The sequence below is a fragment of the Periplaneta americana genome, chromosome 5 (genome assembly GCF_040183065.1).
Source record: "Periplaneta americana isolate PAMFEO1 chromosome 5, P.americana_PAMFEO1_priV1, whole genome shotgun sequence".
Taxonomy (NCBI): domain Eukaryota; kingdom Metazoa; phylum Arthropoda; class Insecta; order Blattodea; family Blattidae; genus Periplaneta; species Periplaneta americana.
In genome coordinates, this window is record NC_091121.1 from 58,672,479 (window position 1) to 58,689,369 (window position 16,891).

At 39.1% G+C, this 16,891-nt stretch overlaps 1 protein-coding gene across 1 annotated transcript in view; it reads right to left on the bottom strand.

Annotated features, from left to right (window-relative positions):
• Nucleotides 1-3,231: 3,231 nt before the first annotated feature.
• Nucleotides 3,232-16,891, bottom strand: part of qless (decaprenyl diphosphate synthase subunit 1 qless) — a 126,174-nt gene continuing 112,514 nt past the window's right edge. The window contains exon 4 of the mRNA XM_069825722.1: nucleotides 3,232-5,178. Coding sequence (XP_069681823.1) covers nucleotides 4,540-5,178 — 639 coding nt within the window. The 3' untranslated portion in view covers nucleotides 3,232-4,539. The remainder of the gene's footprint in view (nucleotides 5,179-16,891) is intronic.

A 16,891-nucleotide genomic window follows, 5' to 3' on the forward strand; every position in this document is an offset into this window, starting at 1 on the left:
ACTAGGAAAACAGAGAAATTAGAAGGTTATATAAGGATCCGAACATCATAGCAATTCTGAAGAGTAAGCGAATTTACTGATTGAGACACATTCCCAGAAGAAACAACAACACCTTGCTGAAGAGTGCACGTAGAAACATCCTGGATGGCCGGAGATCTCTTGGCAGATCGAAATTACGGTGGATAGACCAAATCAAAGTGGACTACATCTTTCTAGGAGAACATGAAAACCAGGCGGAGGACAGATTGGAATGGAGGAAAATTGTCAACCAGGCCAAAAACTTTCTGCGGTTTGATGCATCACGGAATTGACTTGGTTTGGGCTGACTTTTCGAGGGCTGGATCCTTGCACTTAGGCTTACAGTGGCTCATTGTGCGATCCATATAAATATGCAATGTTGTTACAAGTCCGACGAGTGATCTGACAGGTAGGCCATCCGCCAAGTTCAATCCCCAGACGAGTACCTGATAAACACCAGGGCCCTGAGTCTCAAGCCCTTCCTATATCAACATCGGAAATTGGTACTGCCTCGAAGAGTTCACTCCAGACTACTTTTAAATGTTGCACATGATAAATGAAATGAGGGAAAGGTGGAGAGTATTGATGAAATGATAGAGAGAAAAGGAAGTACCCCGAAAAAAAAAAACTCTCTGCAACGTCTGCTTTGTCCACCACAAATTCAATCATGACTTTACTGGGGATCGAACCCGGTAACCTAGATGAAAGACTAGAGCGCTCGCGCCTGAGCCACAGACGCGGCATAATTCAGACGGCATTATCTAATAAATAACATGGTTACTGAATGTAGTGTACTTTACGACAAGAGGGAGGAAGAAAAATCTGAAACATTTTGTGCGATCTCACGTCCTTGTAAGGTATCTTCAGGTTTACAGGGTGCGAAATTCTGGGGGGGGGGGGGGATGGGTAGAATTTCTCCTCCCCACCAATAATTTTATCCGAAGAAATTCCCTCCACTAAAATATCCCGGCGAATAGCGAAACATCACTACTAAAAATATATTCATTTCAAGAATAATTTTTCATTAGATGACTAAAAATAATGCATTAAACTTTATCAATATCAATTAAAATATCAGCAACAATCGATTGGAAATATTGAATTCGCTTCGCTCAAGTAATGTTATATACTAGCCCCAATCAATCGAACCCTGGCACTGTCAAAGAAAGCGGAATGCTTTGAAATGTTAAATGGAAGACATTGAGTTATAATGAGCCGACGACTATGACACCGTCTTGTGGCTGTGGATTGTAATTAGTTTATTACAAAAACATCTGAAAGCAGTGAATTATTAAGTAGAGATCGTAAATTGGCAGGCTTTATACAAAGCTTTCACTGAGAAAAAATATTCTATTGCTGGTTTCTTATTAGATATATCATGTGTTCTGTCTCTAATTAGTACAACAATGCAAAAAGAGCCTGTTTCCTACAGTGAAATAGAAAATAAAATTAATTCCGCAACACAAACTCTTAATGAAATGTGTGTTAAGGATGATTTTTATTTGAGTCTTTACAAAGAAAATCACTTAACATACTGTAAACATAAACCTGAAGAGGAAGGTGAAAACAGAGAGTTTGACAAAATATGAGGACAAATAATTCAAGGTTTCATAAATGAACTTGAAAGGAGGTTTCCTTCGAGTGAAGTGATAGTATTTCTCAGTTTTTGAAGAAAATAAAATTAGCGGTAAAAGCGGTTTGTACGGTAATTCTGACGTATATAAAGCAGCTGAGTTGCTTGGTTTGGATGATGACATTTCTGTGTCACAATGGAGAGAATTCAAGTCAGGCTCTCTAACCTTAAATGCTTTGCCTATTCTGGAAAAATTAATATGGAAAGTCCGTTCAATGCCTCTGTCAACTGCCGCGCGTGAACACGGTTTCAGCGTTGCTCATAGCATCAAAACTGCCGAAAGAAATCGTTTGTTGTTGAAAACTTTACAGTCGCTAATGACAATTAAACTTAATGGACCACCATTGAATTCGTGGGATGCCTTTACCGTCGCAGACAGATGGGTCACCTGCGGACATCATTCGGCAGATCAGTCTTACTCGCTAAAGGAAAGGTAGAAGGAGCAGTACCACCTCAAAATTTTTCTTTAAGGCAAGCTTACTTTTATTTGACATATTTTAACATCTACTTTTCTTTTAAAATGGCAATGTTTTCATTGCATGTATTTAAAAACCATATGTACTTGTAACTTCCCAAACCATTATACGTAACGTAAAGGTAAAAATTATTTTCTCCCCACCAACTTTTAACGATTTCGCACCCTGCTTCAGGTTCATAGGAAAGCTTTTTTGGCCACATTTTCTCATTTCGGTGAACGCCGTCCCACTGAAGAGACTTGTACAAATATGAAATTAAAAAAATGGGACGAGTCTTGGTAGCGGACCTTCTCTTTATAGGCAACAAGCTTAGCAAGACTGTCAACAAGTAGCATACATTTAGGCGCTCTTGTTTACTGTACATACGCAATGCGTTATATCTGAAATTTAGGTGGCCCAAATTTTGTTTCTGGGTCTGTACAAGGCATAGTTTGTGTCATGTTTAAAAAGCCTTCCCCTAAAATCAACAACTCTAGATATTAATAAAAAGAGGATGTGCTTAAGATAACGAAACCATCACAACCTTCGATTTCATCTTCATGAGAGCATGAAAGGCATATACAGTCAACTTCCGTTATAGTGAACCTCTGCTGTCCAGCATATTTCATTCACTATATCCGAGGTTCACTAAAACCGAAGTGTCTCTTTTTATACTACTGACGTTGCTATACATACAGTATTAATATCTGTTTGGGACAGACCACGTTCAATATCAGTACTAGTGTTTGCTTTATCCCCCAACTTAAACACTTACGCTTTGACATCCTGATGTTCACAGTTCGAAACTTGAATCTAATCTGGCCATGTAGGTAGTAGGCACTGATCGATTTCGCACCTCTTCCCATTAGAGGTATGCTACTGTGGAATCGGCCTTGGAATTTCCCGGGTTCACTTTTACCAAGATGCGGGAGGAAGGGTTAAGGACCATTATATTGTAATCCTTCTTGTATTTACCCTTTGGTCATCACTCTACTCCCTTTTACAAAAGAAAACAATTTCTCTCCCTATTCTTCTAATAACCTCTTTTAAAGAAGTCAGAACTAATCCTTCCCTTATCCCTCGCTGCGTACACTATTCTCTTTAACATGTTTCAAGGTGTCCAAGAAGCTGAACAAATCCTTTGTCTTTCAATGCACTTAGGGAGTAGAAGTTTGAGATTTTGTTCTGAACATATTCTTGGAAGTTTATAGGAGGAAAGGTTTCCTAAATTACCATTTTGGGCATTTTAGAATTATATTTTCTTGGGGAAGTTCTAGTTTTAGGTTCACTATAACCGAAGTGAGGGTTCACTATAAACGGAAATATTTTTGTACTTTTTAGTATATGCGGGTCGGGACCAACCATTTATGTTCACTATAACCGAGTTCACTATATCAGAGCTGACTGTAATTGACTGTGGATGTATTATGTCTTTTAAGTAATACGAACTTGCCGCTTAATATGAATAACTCTCATGTCAGTCTTGTATGCGTTTTGTAAAGAATAAGATAAGAGAAAATGAAAACTCCGTGACAGCAAGCTCGGGCCTCGGACTCATTTCGCCATCATAATTATACTTCCCCTCTTCCATCATCTCCGTTTCTTTCCTAGTTATCGGACTTGCTCCGATGTCGGGTGTGGACCCCACCGAACTTGGATTCCGTAGATATGTGGTCATTTGTTGCTGCTGGTAGTGCTATGCTCTTCACTGGGCTCGTGGTAACTCTTGGGACCTGGGATGAGGGACCGCGGTGAGGCTTACGCGGAAAGGTAAAGAGATCATGATGACGTAGGCTGTAAAGTAGTTTGGAGGCTGCGCGCAAGGGGATCTGTAGCGCGGGGAGCCTTTGGAACGCACACCTTTTCATCCTGGGTAATACAATGGGACCATTCGAGCGGCCTGCGTGCGAGTACAGTTCCAGTCCGTGTCCTCCCCTGAAGGGGAGCTAGACAGCAAGATCACTGTACGATGGTGTTATTATAAAGATAAGTTGTCTATAGTAAATGATCTTTTAAAAACATGGTATATACTATAAAATACAAAAAAGAAACGAAAAGAGGGCGTCATGTACGAATGTAGGCCCATATATTGCTCAGCACTTTCCATAGTTTGTCAGTAGCCATGTCAGGCAGTTTCTTTGCCGTATTTGGACAACACAATTTCTCGCAGTCAATGAAAATCGGACCCAAAACAAATGAGTTCTGTTCTATGCGAGAAGGAATTCGAACTGCGACTCTTGTGAGCTCGTGCCATCAAGGTCAAAGGCGACATAAGTAAAAGTGAAAGCTAGTGTGAACAGTGTACATCTTGAAATAAAGTACACAGAGGCTGGTAGACTGACAGAGATGAATGGCAACCAGCCAGTTTCTCATTAATTTTATCTTTAAGTTTACGTCAAGGAATTGTGAACGAAGCCTGAGCGTGGCGCGGGGCTACTTGATGCGGTTGACGACGAGGTCGGTGACGACCTGCAGGCCCTTCTGATAGGGCGAGGCCGCGATGGCTCGCGCCTGACGCATGGCCTCCGCGCAGTGCTGGCGGGCCAGGAACTGCGTCTGCGCGAGTCCCTGGGACTGGTGGACCAGTTCGAAGGCACGTTCCACGTCTCCCGGCTCCTGGAAGCGTCGCATGATCATGGGGTTTAACTCGGGAAAGCGCTCGCAGGCGAACAGGACCGGCGCGGTAGCCAGCCCCAGCTTGAGGTCTGCGGCGGCCGGCTTGCCCATCGCCGCAGACGACGAGACAAAGTCCAGCAGGTCGTCGACGAGCTGGAAAGCAAGTCCCACATTGCGGCCGTACTGGAAGGCTACTTCGACGAGCGCTTCGTCCGCGCCCGCCAGCATGGCAGTCGCTTTGGCAGTGTTGGCAATGAGGCTGGCTGTCTTCCGGTACGTCTTCGTGAGGTAATGGGCGAAGCGCTCATTCTCCGTCTCTTTCGACCCCATCTGCATAAACTCGCCCTGCACCAGATCCGTCACCACCTGGCTCAGCGTGATGGTCACGTCGTCGTTGCGGAGGCGAGCGATCATCATGCACAAAACCGCCAGCACGAAGTTGCCAGCCATCGCCACCTGCAAACAGTCAAGCTTACATTGATTGGGAGCTGTTTGTATGACCTAGCGTAGCAGCGAGTTCCACATACATTTAAACAGACGCTACTTACATAAACTTACGGTCTTACTATTGAATAGTGTATACTTTTTATGCAAGATTTATGCAAAACTGGGACAGAAATACTTTACTAATAAACTATGTATAAGTGATGGATGTATAAGCAGTGAGTAATTGTTGTTGTTTAGTCAACTGTCCGAAGACAGTCTGAACCTCACAAGTGATACCAAGAAGGCACCAATTATGAGGCAAATAGGCCAGGAGATAATGGAGTAGGGTAGCCAGTTCCTTTCCTCCTCCATTGCATACATCGCCGACTAGCTACATATTACACCAATCACACTTCAAATGCATACAAACAATTGTTCTTCCTCTGACACATATCGTCAAGTGAGATGTAGCCTAGATGTACATACCAGCCAGAAATTCAATCACAGGATTAGTGAGTAATTATACATGGAAATTGGTTTGCTGTAGTTATACGCATGAAGCCCCCTGCTTAAGCGTTGTATACAGAGAGAAAAAAAAGACCGCCTCTCTAACAACTGTTCGTATGGACTGTCATTTATGGCGATGGTTGCCTTGTAACTACAGAACAACAAATCAAACAGTACAGAATAATTAGAATATTTCTGTAGCTGTACTCTTTGATCAAAATATAGCGTGGTAATGGATCAGGCCCAGTTGTAGACCTATTATAGATACTTACATTAATGCAAAAAAGATGCAAACAAAAAAAATCAAAGTTATTCTGTTATCTTTCGTAGTTATGTAAGAGTTGTATTGTTTTATACGATGTATATAGTGGTTATTAGTTAGGAATTTACATACGACTTATAAACGAGTTATTCACTTTATAAGACAGCTAAACGTCTGTGTAAGATTTTTTATTAGTAAGACCATTAATCTGTTATTATCGCAACGGAAGAATCGACTTCTAGCATAACACAGTGCGGCAAGCTGTATTCCCTCACCCCGAGGCAGACAGTAGGCAGTAAGAGATTTTGTGTATATTACTGATAATTGCTGAAGTGCTTACGATGCGATAACTGAGCAAGGATCTATGCGGCAGAGCCGTCTCTACTTGCCTTTTATTGTCAGAATTCAGTTTCTGTTGGTTGCGGTTAGTGCATAGAAAGGAGTTGAAAAACAGACGTTACGGAGCTGTCAGAAGTCGCTTCTTTAGTTGCGACAGTTGTAATATTAATTTTATTGACCAGTTTTTGTCTGTTTTGATTCGAGCATACACACCGAACAAACACAGACGGCAAAAGAATTGTACTTCAGAAATAACGAAATAGATTACATACACAGACCTATGTATACACAGGGTCCTAAATATGATGATACAATTTTTAGTTTTTTGCACAATACCGTAGAAGTAGGAACGTCTAAGAATTCGGAACTACATGTCAGTTCCATCGTCAGATATTATAAGGAAAGGAAAACCTGCTTCTGAATATATATGGTGCAAAAACAAAAAAAAAAGTCCTATGTTAACAATCTTCATCCTCATATTCCTGAACACAAAATAAGGATAAATGAAAATGGGGTCGCAATTTTTTTTTTTTTTTTTTTTTTAGGAGCAATTGTCACAATACATTTTCACTTAATCATTTAGTTTCAAGATGTCAAGTTGGGGTATTTTTGTTTTCATAACACAGGCCTACATCCACCACCCATGCCCGAGGACAAGACTGATGAACTCGTTCGTACATTACGAATTCCTTAGATGATTTAGCATTTATTCTCCACAAGTTCCTGCACATTTTAATTGCTTACAGATGTTTCAAACAATGGCCTTTGTGATTGTACTGATGAAGCCTAATGGACTGAGGTCCTGTGATCTCTATGACATGACATTCTGCACCTCGTTCAATCCGCTGAAGTGGGCGCTGTTCGAGATGGTTTCTCATGCGACGAGAGAGGTGTGGTAGAGCTTTCTCGTGCATAAATCAAATTACATTCTTACATTTCGTGGTACATTTTCAAGGAGATGTGGCAAGTGAATGCGCAAATGAAACTTCGAATTATTCTGATGAAGAAATATTTACCACCCCATGTTTATAAGAACATTATTTCTTGCTTTTTAATCCGAGAAACTTTCACATAGTTTCAAAACACACATGACTTACTATAGACCTACATACAGGATGGAAGAGAACCTATTACATTAGTTCACAGAAGTAGTAGATCTAGTCGATGCGAACAAGTTTTGTCAAATAACTTTTTTGATATGTCCAGTAGTTTCGAGAATATGAAATGTAACATGTTGTAACGGTGCAAAGAGTAGCAGTGCTCCTTGAGGTCATTGCTTCGCAGTGGGGGTGAGTGTAACTCCACTCCACAAGACTTCGGTAAGAAGAATGTAAACAAAAACGTCTCATCAGATAAGTTTCGATCAAATTACTGTACATACGTAACAGTTAACACATTACTTAACGTTACAATAAACTTGATTTCTTTTCTAAGTTAAATAATTTATTTTTTATTTTTTTTTTTTTACAGATAAGAACTTAAACGGAGGGGTAACATTAGTAGCAAAAGAACTAGCTAGATATAGAATAGACTTCGTGGAAGTACAAGAGGTTAGGTTAGATGGAAATGGCATATCACAAATAGGAGATTACTTGTTGTATTATGGGGAAGGAAACAATAATCACCAATTAGGAACAGGATTTTTTGTTCATAAAAGAATAAAATCAGCAGTAAAAAAGGTCGAATTTATCAGTGACAGGTTATCATATTTAGTACTTAAGGGTAGATGGTGCGACATCATAGTTATAAATGCTCACGCCCCTACAGAAGAGAAAGATGACCATATAAAGGATAGCTTCTATGAGGAATTGGAACATACTTTTGATCAGTTACCTAGATATCACATGAAAATTTTATTGGGGGGATTTCAACAGTAAAGTAGGACAGGAGGATATGTTTAGATCAACTATTGGAAAAGAGAGCCTACACGTAACTAGTAGTGACAATTGAGTTAGATTAGTCAACTTTGCCACATCGAAAAATTTAATTGTCAAAAGTACAACATTCCCCCATAAGGATATACATAAATATACTTGGACTTCTCCAGATGGATTGGTACACAACCAAATAGATCACATTTTGATAGATAAACGGAGACATACTAGTATAGTAGACATTCGAACTTTCAGGGGTGCAGATTGTAATTCTGACCATTATTTGGTAATTGGAAAATTAAGAGAAAGACTATCAGTAGCCAAGCGAGTAGAGCAACAAGTTAATATTACTAAATTCAATATTTTGAAATTAAAGGACGAGGAAACTAAGCAAAATTATCAGGTCGAAATTTCGAATAGGTTTGCCACTTTAGAAAGTTCCGACGAAGTTGAGAAAGAATTAGATGTTAATAGCGTGTGGGAACATATCCGAGATAGTATCAAAATTGCAGCTGAGCAGAGCATAGGTTATTATGAAACAAAGAAAAAGAAACCGTGGTTTGATGAAGATTGTTGCATCGTAGTAGAAAGAAGGAAACAGGCAAAATTGAAATTCTTACAGGATCCAGTTGAGAAGAAGAGAGATAATTATTTCAATGCAAGACGGGAAGCAAGTCGTACACTTAGGAATAAAAAGAGAGGTTACTTAAAGGAAAAACTGAACGAGGTAGAAACAAATAGTAAGAATAAAAACATTCGAGATTTATATAAGGGTATAAAGGAATTTAAGAACGGATATCAGCCAAGGGTAAACGTGATCAAGGATGAGAATGGTGACTTGCTTGCAGACTCTCCATCAATCCTAAACAGATGGAAAAACTATTTTGCGCAACTACTAAATGTACATAGGCCAAATAGAAATGATCGGGACGAAATTGAAATACAAACTGCTGAGCCATTTATACCCGAACCCACGCTTTCAGAAGTCGAAATTTCGATAGAAAATCTGAAAGGTATCGATCAAATTCCAGCAGAATTAATACAAGACGGTGGAAGTGTATTACATAGCGAAATTTATAAACTTGTACTTGCTATTTGGGAAAAGGAAATTGTACCAGAACAATGGAAGGAGTCCATAATTGTACCTATTTTTAAGAAGGGGGACAAGATTAACTGTAGTAACTTTCGAGGAATATCACTTTTGTTGACGGCGTACAAAATTTTGTCCAATATTCTTTTGAGAAGATTAACTCCGTACGTAGATGAAATGATTGGGGATCATCAGTGCGGTTTTAGGCGTAATAGATCAACTATTGATCAGATTTTTTGTATTCGACAGATGATGGAGAAAAAATGGGAGTATAAGGGTGCAACACATCAGTTATTCATAGATTTCAAAAAGGCGTATGACTTGGTTAAGAGGGAAGTATTATATGACATTCTTATTGAATTTGGTATTCCCAAGAAACTAGTTCGATTAGCTAATTAAAATGTGTCTCAGTGAAACATACAGCAGAGTCCGTATAGGTCAGTTTCTATCTGATGCTTTTCCAATTCACTGTGGGCTAAAGCAGGGAGATGCACTATCACCTTTACTTTTTAACTTCGCTTTAGAATATGCCATTAGGAAAGTTCAGGATAACAGACAGGGTTTGGAATTGAACGGGTTACATCAGCTTCTTGTCTATGCGGATGACGTGAATATGTTAGGAGAAAACCCACAAACGATTAGGGAAAACACGGAAATTTTACTTGAAGCAAGTAAAGCGATCGGTTTGGAAGTAAATCCCGAAATGACAAAGTATATGATTATGTCTCGTGACCAGAATATTGTACGAAATGGAAATATAAAAATTGGAGATTTATCCTTCGAAGGGGTGGAAAAATTCAAATATCTTGGAGCAACAGTAACAAATATAAATGACACTCGGGAGGAAATTAAACACAGAATAAATATGGGAAATGCGTGTTATCATTCGGTTGAGAAGCTTTTATCATCTAGTCTGCTGTCAAAAAATCTGAAAGTTAGAATTTATAAAACAGTTATATTACCGATTGTTCTGTATAGTTGTGAAACTTGGACTCTCACTTTGAGAGAGGAACATAGGTTAAGGATGTTTGAGAATAAGGTGCTTAGAAAAATATTTGGGGCTAAGAGGGATGAAGTTACAGGAGAATGGAGAAAGTTACACATCGCAGAGCTGCACGCATTGCATTCTTCACCTGACATAATTAGGAACATTAAATCCAGACGTTTGAGATGGGCGGGACATGCAGCACGTATGGGCGAATCCAGAAATGCATATAGAGTGTTAGTTGGGAGACCGGAGGGAAAAAGACCTTTGGGGAGGCCGAGATGTAGATGGGAAGATAATATTAAAATGGATTTGAGGGAGGTGGGATATGACGATAGAGACTGGATTAATCTTGCACAGGATAGGGACCGATGGAGGGCTTATGTGAGGGCGGCAATGAACCTTTGGGTTCTTTAAAAGCCATTTGTAAGTAAGTAAGTAAGAACTTAAACGGAAACTGAGTTACCGAATGTATCCATTTTGTATATGCGAAAGCCTAACCCACGGCATTTATTTACTACAAATTTCACAAGTTTCCCAAGGGATCAAAACACAAACCTTTTGTAAGACACCATTTGTAAGTTAAGTAACTACAGCTGGGCTTGGTATGAGCTTTACTCTAACTTGAAATAATTGGTTTCCGATTAATATTGAGGGAGATATTGGAAGATACTGTGTTTGTAAATAATATTCTTGTTTTGTACCGAAATGGACACTTTAACACCAGTAGGTCTATGTACAAAAGTCTTGAAATGAAGACTAAACAGTTCATGGTTATCGAAATATAACCCAAAAATATACAGAGTGCTAGGGTACTTCGCATTTCTTGTGTCTAAGCACAGCGGCTTCCAAGAAAGACAAAGCGAATGTACTACAATCCATGTAATTGCCATTTTAATTCACCTTGTGTGCACTATTAGCTTATGTCCTCTTTCACTTTCAGAACTTATCCTTTTAATGGAACGGTGCACCCTGAATTAAGACAAGTAGTCCACGGGCTTGCAGTCTACATAGCTATTTACACTAATCTCATCCAAGGTCTCTTACACGAACATATCGTGCATATATTTTCTTCTCTTGTCGTTAAGTCATTCATTAAAACATTACTTTATTGTTTATAAATTCTCGAAGAAGTGCCTTGAATTAAGTCTGTGGTTAATTTCGTGTTCTATTACCACACAAATATTATGACATCTTTATTCAGTACAGCTAATGTTTGAAAGTCCGTCACGAAGTGTCTTTCACAAGACCATTTATTCCTTCCTCCGGAGAGAATAACTACAATACGTCATGGTACTTCATTTATTATACTTAACCTCGGTGGTCAAGTAATTACCGCATATACCATTACAACCAAGCTTCGAGAGTTCTGATCAGTCCGAAGGTCATAAATTTTTAGAGGCGATCAAATACATATGATGACTTTATTCGGAAGAAAGTAAAGCTGCGGGATGCGTGTTTTATATTTACGGCAGTAGAGAAAAAAACATGTCCTTGAATGAAGGGACTCGGACAAATTTTACAGGTAATTTTTTATTTCTCATTACATGAAGTATAAGCAAAAATTATTGTTAATAACAAATATCAAAATCTGATTAATTATTATTCAGTCAATATGGCTTAAGCATTGCATTACATATGAGAAAAAATATTGATGTGTTACATCCTATGTAATCTTGATACAAACGTTTTCGCCCCTAATGGGACATCTTCAGGTACAAATATAAGTATCATCTGAAATCAATTACAATACAAGCATACATTTAAAACTGCCTTGACTAGAATAAAGTATGACATAGTGACTATATTATCTATATCAACATTAATTGTCCTGTTGATATAGATAATATAGTCACTATGTCATACTTTATTCTAGTCAAGGCAGTTTTAAATGTATGCTTGTATTGTAATTGATTTCAGATGGTACTTATATTTGTACCTGAAGATGCCCCATTAGGGGCGAAAACGTTTGTATCAAGATTACATAGGATGTAACACATCAATATTTTTTCTCATATGTTTCATATGTAATGCAATGCTTAAGCCATATTGACTGAATAATAATTAATCAGATTTTGATATTTGTTATTAACACGAGGCTTAGCTGAACATTTTCCAACATGAATTGTAAATTAAACATTATTGTGATGTTAAATAAAATCGATTTCGAAAGTTTCATGATAATACTCGTTTTAAGTATAAATCTGATTGATATGGGCCGATAGTGTGAATCGTAAGTAATGTCATTATCTTCAGGGGGTTATTCTTTTAGATATTTCAAGGAAGAAAGATTAATACAATTTCGCTCGTCTTTTGCTTCCTTTTCGAGATAAAAACTGTTTTATATTAAATATTTCATAGCATGTTTTGGGAAAGCTATTTATTTAATTCCCCATATGCTCTGTCGATTTAAGAGAGTGTGTTATGACAATAAATTAAAATTGAAAAGATTTTAGTATTATCCTTTAAATGTGCAGAAGTTTGATCCGAACAAAAGTAACTTTTCGTGTTGTAAAGGAATTTTACTGTGTTTTAGGCTTTCATGGTGATTGTGTTCAGAAGCAGATTCCTGAATGCTGAAACTTAACATATCCAATTTTTCGGAACAGCATAAAGGTCTCAACTTCAGGGAAAATTAGTATGACCCTGTTTTCATTTCTATTCCTATTGTTTTCCTTGCCTTCCCCTTGTTCTCCATGACTTCCCTTCAATTCTTTTTGTCTTCGTCTTGTTCTTCATATATTCCCCTTGTGTATTTAAATGCGACAGGTTCATGTCAGTAGATTTACTGGCACGTAAAAGAACTCCTGCGGGACAAAATTCCGGCACACCAGCGGTGCTGATATAACCTCGGCAGTTGCGAGCGTCGTTAAATAAAACATAATTAACATTACTCCCCTTGTTCTCTTTGCCTTCCCCTTCATTCTCCCCATATTATCCTTATTCTCCTTGTCATCCCCTCGTTATCCTTGCCTTCGCCTTGTCCTTCTTGCCTTCCCCTTGTTCTCCTTGTATTCCCCTTATTTTCCTTGTCCTCTCCCTATTTTCTCAGCCTTCCCACGTTCTCCCTGTCTTCTCCTTATTCTCATTATCTTTTCCCCCTTCTCCTTGCCTTCCCCCTAGTCCTTTTGTTTTCCTGTTATGCTTACATTCTCCTTATTCTCCTTGTTCATTTCTTACAACACCCACACGCAGTTCTACGTAAAGATATGTAACATAATAAAGTTATGCGCATGTCGACAGGTGATGCACATACACGTATTTCTATATAAAGATATGCAGCATAGTGAAGCTATTTTATCATAGAGGTGTCGGACGGAGGTCCTTCGGAACTGCGATTATAAGAGTTAATGTGCGTACTATCTCCCTCAGGAAGAAGAGATGGGAAGAGAGAACTTCAACGGATAGACTTATAGCCCCGGAGATAATACAGAGATGATTAAAACACTTCCTTAACGGTCACCAGATTTACAGATTAACTGGATAATCGAATCGTTCTCCAGACGTCTCAAACAGATCCGCGTTAAGTTGAAGGGAAGTGGAAGAAACCTAGGAAAACCTCTCGTCCTCGAAACTTGTCCAACACAAGTACCTATAGCAGTCAACATCGGAGTCGAACCTGAGTCCACGAAATGAAGCCGCTCTCTAGAACTGAGCTGCCAGTGAAACTTGCTACATCTCTTGCAAATCTCAAGACATTACATTGGTCCTTAGTCTAACTATACGACAGCATGCGGGTAACAGGCGAAACATGAACCTGGTTCGTCACGGCTTATTTAACAGCGTTCTATCAACTGCGTTGTGCAACGAAGCTTTGCGCAACGCGCACGGCTTTCTCTCAGGAGGGCTGCTATATGCAGCATCCTCACGTTGCTCCAAATGCAACATGCTATCTTGCTGCAACGCGCATTTACAAGTAAACACACTTACCGCTCCAGTGGTAACAATGACGGCTAAAAATTCAACAGACTTGGTTTCGGTCCTCGGAAGGGAGTTAAACATCTTCCTTCCATAGAGCCAAAGGATGCGTTCATTGTTTTGGATTAAGAAAACACATTTTCTGGGATCTTGGACACACGAGTGTAGGCCTACAGGTAACTAAAAGGTTGCTATGACCATAAAATGGGGAATTTAACTTCCCTTATAGGATCATAATCTTTATCGGCATTCTTATGATTTTCAAACTTGGAAGACTGAAAGATTTTATGAAATTCCGAGGATTAAAGTCAAGCAATAGCTATGAGACAGATTCAATTTCTCATTAAGAATCCACCGCCTGACTTCAGTCAGTTCTTATTTTATTTAGGTAAATTTAATGAGATGGGCAGGGCATGTAGCACGCATGGGCGAATCCAGAAATGCATATAGAGTGTTAGTTGGAGACCGGAGGGAAAAATACCTTTGGGGAGGCCGAGATGTAGATGGGAGGATAGTATTAAAATGGATTTAAGGGAGGTGGGATATGATGATAGAGACTGGAATAATCTTGCTCAGGATAGGGATCGATGGCGGGCTTATGTGAGGGCGGTAATGAACCTCCGGGTTCCTTAAAAGCCGTAAGTAAGTAAGTGTCTGCTTTTTCATGCAATTGTTAACTACTGCGGTGAATCTGTTGACGAAAATCCATAGTTTTCTATCCATCTTTGTACAGTTCTTCCTGGAAGTCTCTTTCTTTTCGAAGTTTTGTCTCTGTAATGAAATGAAAATAACAACAAACTTGTGACATTTAAATACGCGAAGGTTTTCAATGTCAAAATACCTTGCTTTCTCTTTGTGATCAATAAGACGTTACCGATTTACAGATTGTATGTGAAGAGAATGTATTATTGGTTACAAAGAGAAGGGGGGGATGTTGCCATGAAAATCCTTGGTGCCTTAAAATTTCACAAGTCGGTTGTTGTTTTTAATTTCACTATAACTATTTTAATTAATAGATTAACATCTACCTTATTTACATGACTGTTCCATTCTAGTCTTTCCTGTTTAAAATTACATGGTTATATAAGCGATCATCATGTTACCCTCCTGTGGCTTGTTGGGCCGGCCTTCGGTTGATTTTCTTTTAGATTTTATTTCCTTACTCCTTTGAGATTCTTCTCTTTCGTATGGTTTCTCCTTTATTAACCCTAAAAGGATGGATTGCTTTTTTATTTAAGTATCCCATACCGGTCTTCGCCGCAGTTGCCTCTGAGGTCAGTCAGTTCTTTCTTTTGTTATATAGGAGAGACTTAAATTATGATAGTGATACTGCTTGGTCTCTTTCATCTGAAAAGGCACACCTTTTAAGTCGCCGAATATCCGTGTGTGTCTGTGAGTGTGAGTGAGTGTGTGGATTGAAGAGCCATAATTCTCATAATCTGTAGTGTCTTGAGTCAAGCACAGCCAGTGCCTAAGAAAGGTTCTAAATTAAATTGTTTTACTTAACGACGCTTGCAACTGCCGAGGTTATAACAGCGTCGCCGGTGTGCCGGAATTTTGTCCCGTAGGAGTTCTTTTACATGTCGGTAAAACTACTGACATAATCCTGTCGCGCGGAGGCATACTTAAATGCTATGGACCTGGGTCGATATCGAACCCGCAACCTCGGGCACAGAAGGCCAGCACTCTACCGACTGAGTCACCCAGGCCAACAAGAAAGGTTTTCTAACTGATCCAAAGTTTGTCGGACTAATTAAGATTCATTCATTCATTCATTCATAGTATTCTACCCAAGAGCAGTTCTTTCACTGCAAACCCAGCATTCTCCAGTCTTTCCTATTTTCTGTCTTCCTCTTTGTCTCCGCATGTGATCCATATATCTTAATGTCGTCTATCATCTGATATCTTCTTTGCCAGAACTCTTCTTCCGTTCACCATTCATTTCAGTGCATCCTTCAGTAAGCAGTTTCTTCTCAACCAGTGACCCAGCCAATTCCTTTTCCTCTTTCTGACCAGTTTTAGCTTCTCTTCACTTCGTCGTAATGTCCATGTTTCTGCCTCATAAAATGGTACATTCCACACAAAGCACTTCACTAGTTTCTTTCTCAGTTTTTTCTCCAGAGATTCGCAGAATAAGCTCCTTTTTCTATTAAAAACTTCCTTGGCCATCGCTATTCTCCTTTTGACTTCTTGGCAGCAGCTCATGTTACTACTTATAGTACACCCAAAGTATTTGAAGCTGTCCAATTACTCTACTGCCTCATTTAGAATTAGCGAGTTTACCTTCTTTACTTTTCTTCCTACGACCATGGTCTTCGTCTTGTTGGCATTTATCTTCATCCCATTACAGTGGAGAGACTAATCATGCCATGTTTGCAGGTTTTCTTGGAAAAGGTAATGCGGTAGCTTCCCGTTGCTTTCCACACACCACTCTCTCTTTCGCATATTAAAAGATCACTATGGACCCCACCGTGGAGGTGAGGAGAGTGGATTTGACTAATTAGTCCTCCGGACTTCACCGAATTTCACCTCAAGGGTTAAATATCAGTTCTGTCAGGGTTTTTGACCCGATCAAAGACCGGGAAATCCCAATTAATCCCTTCTCCCCTAATTAAGATATACCCTACTCAATGGGAAATATTTATAGAGTTCAAACTTCATTACATCGATTTTGTTCTTAATAAGAACTTAAAGCAGAAATTCAAGTTAAAATCCTGATAAGTCAACATGAAACTCATGGCAAAGAAGAAACTGAGACGGATTCTCTT